Here is a 7,957-nt window from a genome sequence, read left to right on the forward strand (position 1 = left end):
GAGTACGATCCTACTGTTGTTCCAGAGCACATATGTTCTGAGGACAAAAAAACCTGGATGAATTGGATGAGGAATACACGTATGTCGCGTAAGAAGAAGAAATACACTCAGAGCAGATGAGTGATATCTGACTGAAAGCTGTGAGAGGAAAGAGCAGCACTCGACAGGGACGTGTATGGAGCATGTATCATGCACGTACATGAGTATATATTGATCAATATCCTACATTTCTGGCGAAGTCATGCAGTAAGTATTAGTTGAAGTCCGCTGTACGTCCACATACATTGGGGTTTTCGTTCGGGGTGAAGTTCACTGCAACACAACGTGTCAGTTTATTATCGGAAAGATTGTGCTGGAGCTCATCAACGCACGACATAGGTACATGGTGATGAGAAAAAAGAGGATATATCGTGTAATGATATATAGGACTTTTACTTTGGTCCAACGCGACCGACACAAAAATTTCCACTGAACAACATTCAATATCCAAACTTGTGTGTATAACGGCTCGAGTCATTACCTCCTCGTGAAGTGAACAAGTGTAATCATAGATCTGGGTAAACGAGTTTAACGGCGGACAGGAAGAGTCGGGAAAAGCCTACCCAGATCGTCGTCATCGACACTGAGCTGTCAGGTTAGAACAAGGAACGATGAAGCAATTCAGATAGTACGTACTGTATAGGTACTGGTGGAATACGGTATGTTACCTTGCCTTCATGTGACTAAGAAAGCGACGCACCGCTAATCGCTGCAGACTTGTGGCCACTGCGACATCGACTGCCGAATACTCCATCTGTGTTTGTTTGATAAGTGAAGAAAACAGGGTTCTCGCACACAAGTCATGCACATTCTTATGTCTGGACTCTGACTCGGAAGGAACCCATCAAGATCGGGGCGTAAATATTGCCATGGGGATAGTATTCGAGCGCTCGATGATCGTGATCATCGGGTTGCTCACGCTTTGCACTAGCAGATAACACAATTGCCTGAGGGGGAGGGCCTGTGTTTATACAAGGAACACCTAACCTCTTTTGATCAACTCTGACCATTTTAAATGCACGCCTCTTCGAGGAAGAGACTTGGCTTTACGTTACATTTCAAATCTTCATTCCAGAAATCCAGACCTACATATTTACAGCTGTTTGCAACTTGAAAACGGTTACAGCTGTAGATCTCTAGGTGTTTCTTCACATCGATTCTGGAGTCTGAAAGACATCATATATGATATCCTTTATTGCAAATAGAATTGAAAGGGTTTGTTTTTGGTGAAATTTCTAGACGAACAAGGATCTAGATTCTCTCAGACGCTACACACATAACACACTCACCTACCTCCGCGTCACATGCGTGTCTCCACCAGCACCTATCCCGACGCCTTCCACTACATCCTGACTTCCCACTCACGCACATGGGTACGACCTTTTTCAACTTCGAGTCAGCATCTGTACCATAGATTTCCGCACACCAATAGCAGGACCTGTGCATGGTCATACAACTTGTCGACACGAGATCCGTCAGTCGATAGGAAGGTTGCTATCGAAAAGTGAGCATTATCAAGGATGGCCTGCATATGAATAATGTGTTCGCGGGCTACCAAAGGACGTCATCAATCGCCATTTTCGTCAGAGCCACGTTAGAGTCGTTCAGCAGCTGTCGGACGAGCTAGTGGTAAGATACGAGGCGGTAACTTAGACAAGTCTTGGCACTTCCACGGGCGACTGCTCATAGTCAAATGCATGTAAGCTGAGCTGCGCTCATCGATATAATAGCAATAAATGTTTGACGTACACACAGAAGAGAGGTAATGCCCCCCATCTCTACCAATACGACTGCTAAATCCCATGTGTGATAAGCACATGGCGACTGGAATGACAATACACTCACGAGTGAACACGCTACAAGAGGCTGCGAGGATGTTCGCAGAAGGGCAACTGATCATACATGCATGAACTAAGAGCCAATAGATACAAAGTGAAATGCCGGCTACGGAAAAGCATGTTGATACAAAAACCATGGGTACAATGCAAGAATTTATGTCTTTCTTCTTGCTCAGGCCAGCGCTGAAGACAAATACGCTTCACTTACATTTGCGGTGATGTTCGGGCACATCGAGATGAAAGGAGTGGATTTGAGAGGAAATGAAAAGATGGGAGGCTACGGAAGCTTCGTACGAATCGTACCAAAATCGTACCGTTAACAAAAATCACTCTGGGGACATTTCGGTCGATGAAATTACATAAAACTGACTGCAATGGTTCCTTCGTTCTTCCTCGAACGAATTCGTTTCTTGACCTACACGTTAACAAACAATATGCAGACAGTCAACTCAAACTTAGACAATCTCTCATCGGCATCAGACATCGTTGATGCACTGCAGAACATCGTAAGTGCCGATGTTTCCATTCTTTCTGCAAATAATAACTATTCGCTTCAGCTGCGTTCACAAGCATTTGTATGTCTATGTGCATGTATCCAACGTGATATTGATCATTAACAGATGCCAGACCTCGACACCCCGTACTCCCGAGCCAGCGTCCCGAATATCAACCGCCCTACCATCGAGCTCAACAGCAAGAGCATCAACACCATCCTCACTGAGCGCCAGCAGCAGCTGGATGCAGTGTTGCGCGACATCTCAGGTCTGGAAACGGTTGGACAGCATCAAGATTTTGCACCAGCAACTTGTCGAACGGAAGGAGAATATCATCCAATCCATGACTTTTCACACGGGACTAGGGTCGGCTCTCTGGCGCTTGCCAACTGAAGTCATAACCCAAATTTTTCACCGCTTGTCTCCCGGAAGACAAATATTTGACACCCGCATCAAACCTGGCCCCCATGCTTTTGACCAGAATATGCCGACCATGGAGGGACGTTGCTGTGGATATGCCCGGTTTATGGTGCAGGTTGCATGTGGATATCAACATCAATGGAGTCGGGCAAGAAGATGAGGAAGTCGACGACAGCGACTGGGAGGAATCAGATGTGGAATTCGATGATAACGCCTGGCAGCGCGCTGCTTTCTGCTATAACTCCTGGCTCAAGCGATCGCGAGGACGTCCACTTTCGTTAGTACTCAGGCGGTACCACTCAACCAAGCTCTTAGGAAACCTTCTTCAGCCTTACGCCAATCAAATCTCGTCTCTCTCTATACGTTTTCTCCGACGAGTGGGAAAACCACAACCTTTGTTAAAAGACGTACCAGCACTTCGAGAGTTGGTCATACTAGAGATGAAAGGTCCTGACATTCAATCCATGGCACAATCTATCTCGCAACTTCCATTCACAATGCGCGTTCTCGATGTCATGAAATCGCCGTTCGACATGCATCGCTTATCTTCTCTCAATCCCGTATGGGCCCACCTGACACAGGTCAAGATCACCCTGCTTCATCCGGATGCATTTTTCCACTTGCTCCATCTATGTCCCAACCTCTCCTCGTTGACTGTTGCTGCGGTATTCGGTTACCGACGGACCTCGGAGTCATTCACGCACACCAACACGCACACCAACATTCAATCCTTAGACATTGATTATACTACTGACTCCGCGATGATCCTAAACCCTTTATCTATATTCGATACTCTATCACTCCCCAATTTGCGTGTGCTCAAAGCTCGCTGCCTTACCCCGGTGCATCATAAGCAATTGAGGAAATTTTTTGTCCGGTCAAAGTGTCCCCTGGAGCGCCTGATTTTCGGTGGTTGGGCGAAGGCGACGGATAGGGAGCGAGCAAAGTATGTTGCCCTTATTCCTTCCCTCGACGTAGTAGTGACATAGGAATCGGTTGTTACGCGTCTCACAAAATGCTGATATTAGGTCTTGGCAGCGGAGGTGGTATCGTACTACGTATCATGTCGATACTATACATTATATGTCGTTCATGCACGTTTATGCCTCACGAGAAATTCCAGGCCTGGAGTCAGGGGAAAGATCAACCAAAGAGAATTGCTGCAGCTGTACAAACTGATAATTCGCCAACAGTTTATTAGGCTGGAACTTCATCAGGCACCAAGCTAGTCATGGAAGTCTCCAGCGTGCCGCCACGAATTAAGTACTGTACTCCTACCAGGACCGTCGACCTAGGTTTTCATCTGACAATCCTAAGAATGGCCGAACCACACGACTTGAATTGATATATAATACCGCTGACACTTACCTTTCCACAATATGTTTGCAGCGGGAACACAAGCGCAAGTGCAAAACTCAGAGGGGCTCTCCTTACCAGCGTACCAGTGTGCAGCCACAACTCGGGTGAGTATGTATGGTTTGATGCTGGATGCCTCTTTGACATGTATATGGATGAGCACAAACGCCCCTCCGTCGTCGCCCAGCCTATACAGCACGATGGTCGCACCTACGCACGTGCTGTAAGTACTGCAGCACAGTATTTTTCAACCCTAGATTGAATGCCTATCAAATTTAATGAAATATGCATACGTTACGAGAAACAGTACTCTACTGCATGCACGCGCCTTCTCTCGCGATATATGGCCATACTTAAGCTCGTCAAGGACTCCGTCGACGGGACGATATCGCACGGATGGTGCGGCTGCAGTATCACATCGCACGGCGTACCTACAACTGTGAAGAGGCAGGCGATTTGCATTGGTATCTTTCACCGTCTAATCAGTTAGTGCAAAGTTTCTTACCTTTACGGACGCGTTGAAGCCTTGGCAACTATGTGCAAGAATCAGCTTCACCCGCTCTTACAGGAGCTTGCCATAGGGTATGCTAGGTTAAAGGGAAATGATAACTGAGAAGAACGGAACAAAATGGTCAGCTGGTAATTAAGAATCCGTTGCTGGCTTCCTCTCGGACTCACGTTAAGTTATTCCTTGTACAAACAAAGGACTGGTGGGAAGAAGAAATGCGGGTTCGGGTCGAGTGTTGGGTGCGTTCGTGGAGCATGATTTCTCAAGGTCCGAGTCTAGATATCGTAATGAACGCCAGGATACAGCAGGTCGCCACGGGTTAAAGTAGACCAGGACGGAAAGGAAGTATTGGGAATTCAAATGAGATGGAAATAACGAAACACACCTTGATCTTCCTCCTTCCAATGTTTCAGTTATGATTTCTTTCGACGTTATCCCGGCGTGAACATAGGGTAGGATCTGATCTGAGCGGGGACACTGCTTGTGACCGGTCCTGTCTGCAGAAGAAAAAGAAGGTGTAAGACGGCACGATTGTGGAGTATTGTTCCTGGTCGCTGGTTCCCCCAGTAGCCAACAAATGCAGCGGAGTATGTGACGAACCTCAGAATGCGTAGGGTGCTTGTCCACAAAAAATTGATTAGCTACAACCTCGATAGATAAGTATACGTGCTCAAGAATATGATCCAGAGGAAAAGGGCGCGGAGATGGTCGAACGGTTTTTGTTGGTCTAGAGTCCAAGGATTGGGTATTCAAGACAGTGGCTCAGTACTTGGCAGTGTCCCAAGTACTGGCTACTAATACGCCCATACTACAGTCAGTACACAACTGGATGATCGACATGACAGTGAGATTCGACCACAAGATCAATAAATATTGAAATCATCGGCAGAAGCGGAGTTGCCATCCAGAGTATCAAACGCTTCCAAACGTGTAATGAGATCTGAATTAATAATTATAGCCGATCGATCATCGATCAGCGCCAGCTTCCGGAATGTCGATCAGTTTAGCGAAGGTCTATAACTTCGCCTAGTTGACTCTGCCAGAGAGGAAGTAATCGGTTCATTTTTCACAGAAACAGTATTTCACGAAGTGACTTGAATGATAACAGGCTTGCTATGCTATAGCCTATACATCTAAGAGCTCTTACAAAATAGCAACAAACCACTATTGGCACATAGCTTACCAAGGATGTATTGGACGTGTCTCGTGTATGCACTCAAAATATTATCAGCGACAAGGTGAAATCTCAAGTATGTATCTACGTCCATAGAACACTAAATGCGAGTTAACAACTATAAAACACAGGAAATGTCAACAGCACCATGCTAGAAGCAGAAACATGATCGGTCGCCTCCGTGCTCTCCGGTGGCAGGCTGTGCTGCTGTGGCTGGTTGTTGTGAATCAGGATTCGGTGAGGGAGGGTCGAGATATTCAATAGGTACTATATCATCATCTTTTTTGGGAGCGTCCGCTGCAACGTGGCGCTGTGAATTCATGCATTAGACGTTGAATACAACGAGAAAAATGAACGGAACGTGCCTCTCTAGCCTGCGCGAGAGGAATGTCAACGACGGACGGCTGTCCGTGACCTCCACGAATGGGCCGCCAGAATGATAGGTGGTGTATACGGGCTGCAAATGTGGTGGGTGGGTTGCCAGTGGCAGACGATGTAGTAGTTGACAGTAGTCGAGACTGGAAAGAGTGTGACGGGAAGCGGTCGAAACTCGCATTCCCGCCGGAATTTATATCTGAGCGTCTCAGAGTTGAGGTGTGCACCGAGAGAGGGCGGGGTAAAGGCAACGTAGCAGAAATCTGCAACACGAGTGTCAAATGAAATGCAAAATAGATAAGAGAAAGAGACCTACATCTAAGGGATCGCAAGGTTGATCCTTCTGACCAGGCCGTAATGCGTTCGCGCGAGAGAAACGAAGAAGTTTGCTGAGGCGAAGGAACATGGGTTGCTCTATTGTAAGCGAAGGTCTCTGCACCATAGGTATGGCAGGTATCGGTGGTCTGCAGCACCCAGCGGCAGGACGACGAGTTGCATCAGACTGCAATGATAGTGATCGATGAGTGGTGTAATGAGTAACAAATTGAATGCGCACATTTAGTAGATCACTGAAGGCTGAATTTAAGTTTTTGCGTGCAATGGTCTGTAAGGGGATGTGAGCACGCATAAAGTGGATGTTCGCGAGGATTGTGTACACCGGCCTGAGCAAGGACCTCGGGCGGAGTGTTGCATATGTAGATTTTGTAGTCATCTTCAAGGTGTGTCACGGTTGTATAAGCCAGTTTGCACGAGTCAGGCGAGAGGATAAGGACTCTAGGATTCCGAGTGTCGAAGGAAGCAAGGAGCTTGCGGGACTCGAAGGCCCAGAGCTTTATGGTGTCGTCTTCACCAGCACTAGCCAGGAGAGTGCCATCAAATGAGAGTGCTAGACCAGTGACAGTATTAGTGTGCCCTTCGAAGGGAGCTCCGACAGCCTGCAGCGTCGATGCGTTGAACTGGTAGATTGTCCTGGCATGGTCATCCTTGGTGAAGCTGAATGCGGCCAAAATGTTTTTGTTTTTGTTTGTCCAGAATACCGGCGCATTTGTGTATCCACCATTACAGCTAAATTTCCCAGCTATCCTCACATCCAACATTTGCGATTGGACATCCCAGACCTCGAGCCAATTTCCGACCCATGACTTGGCTACGAGCCTCCTTGAGTCTGTCGAGAATCGAACTGCGCCCATGTAACCAATACTTTTGAATGGACCAGCCATGAGTTTGCCGGTGTCCAAGTTCCATATCCGCGCTGTAAAATCGCGTGCCCCGCTTGCCAGCAGCGTGTTGTCTGCAGAGATATCAATGCAGGTGATCATCCGTGAGTGGCCTTGAAGTTGTTTCACAATCCCCGTCTCAATCTCACAGGCTTTCAGCTCCGCACTATCGTAATCCCCACCACCAGTGACAACCCATCGACCATCCCTTGATACCGCAACTGCCAATACCTTCTTCTCGCAAACATCCCGCGCTTCTTCAATCTCCCTACCCGCCTTCGGATCCCATTGCCGAGTGGTCTTATCATAAGATCCGCTGATCATTCGCTGGCCATCCGGAAAATAGGATATGCATCGAATGTAATCTCCATGACCCTGCAGAGTCATGGCTGGTTGCATATTTGATTTCGTGGGGGCCGCCTTCACTGATGCGGAAGCCATCGCTGCGTCTCTGTGAGCAAAACAGTGAAGTAGCCAAGTACGGGCAGGGTATTCTTTGTAGGACCTGTGTGAGCTCTCCTCGTGCGCTGCAGGCC

General features: G+C 47.5%; 3 protein-coding genes across 3 annotated transcripts; 2 read left to right on the plus strand and 1 right to left on the minus strand.

Moving 5' to 3' along the window:
• Positions 1-2,478: 2,478 nt before the first annotated feature.
• On the plus strand, positions 2,479-3,943 carry DFJ58DRAFT_348358 (uncharacterized protein). The gene has a single exon (XM_041379978.1). It carries the CDS (start codon positions 2,839-2,841, stop codon positions 3,778-3,780), a length of 942 nt encoding a protein of 313 aa, XP_041234931.1. The 5' UTR covers positions 2,479-2,838; the 3' UTR covers positions 3,781-3,943.
• A 227-nt stretch (positions 3,944-4,170) lies between these two features.
• DFJ58DRAFT_849345 (uncharacterized protein) lies at positions 4,171-5,386 on the plus strand (the record flags this gene model as incomplete). Its single annotated transcript, XM_041393716.1, has 7 exons — positions 4,171-4,254; positions 4,308-4,370; positions 4,455-4,632; positions 4,672-4,729; positions 4,853-4,894; positions 5,107-5,170; positions 5,312-5,386. The coding sequence occupies 7 exons, from the start codon at positions 4,171-4,173 to the stop codon at positions 5,384-5,386; spliced, it is 564 nt and encodes a 187-aa protein (XP_041234932.1).
• A 458-nt stretch (positions 5,387-5,844) lies between these two features.
• On the minus strand, positions 5,845-7,238 carry DFJ58DRAFT_348365 (uncharacterized protein). The gene is made up of 4 exons (XM_041379979.1): positions 6,761-7,238; positions 6,521-6,706; positions 6,195-6,467; positions 5,845-6,139 (listed from the first exon to the last, which is right to left on the minus strand). Exons 1-4 carry the CDS (start codon positions 6,914-6,916, stop codon positions 5,981-5,983), a joined length of 774 nt encoding a protein of 257 aa, XP_041234933.1. The 5' UTR covers positions 6,917-7,238; the 3' UTR covers positions 5,845-5,980.
• Positions 7,239-7,957: the final 719 nt, after the last annotated feature.

Source organism: Suillus subalutaceus (genome assembly GCF_016647625.1).
Source record: "Suillus subalutaceus strain FC151 chromosome Unknown DFJ58scaffold_459, whole genome shotgun sequence".
NCBI lineage: Eukaryota > Fungi > Basidiomycota > Agaricomycetes > Boletales > Suillaceae > Suillus > Suillus subalutaceus.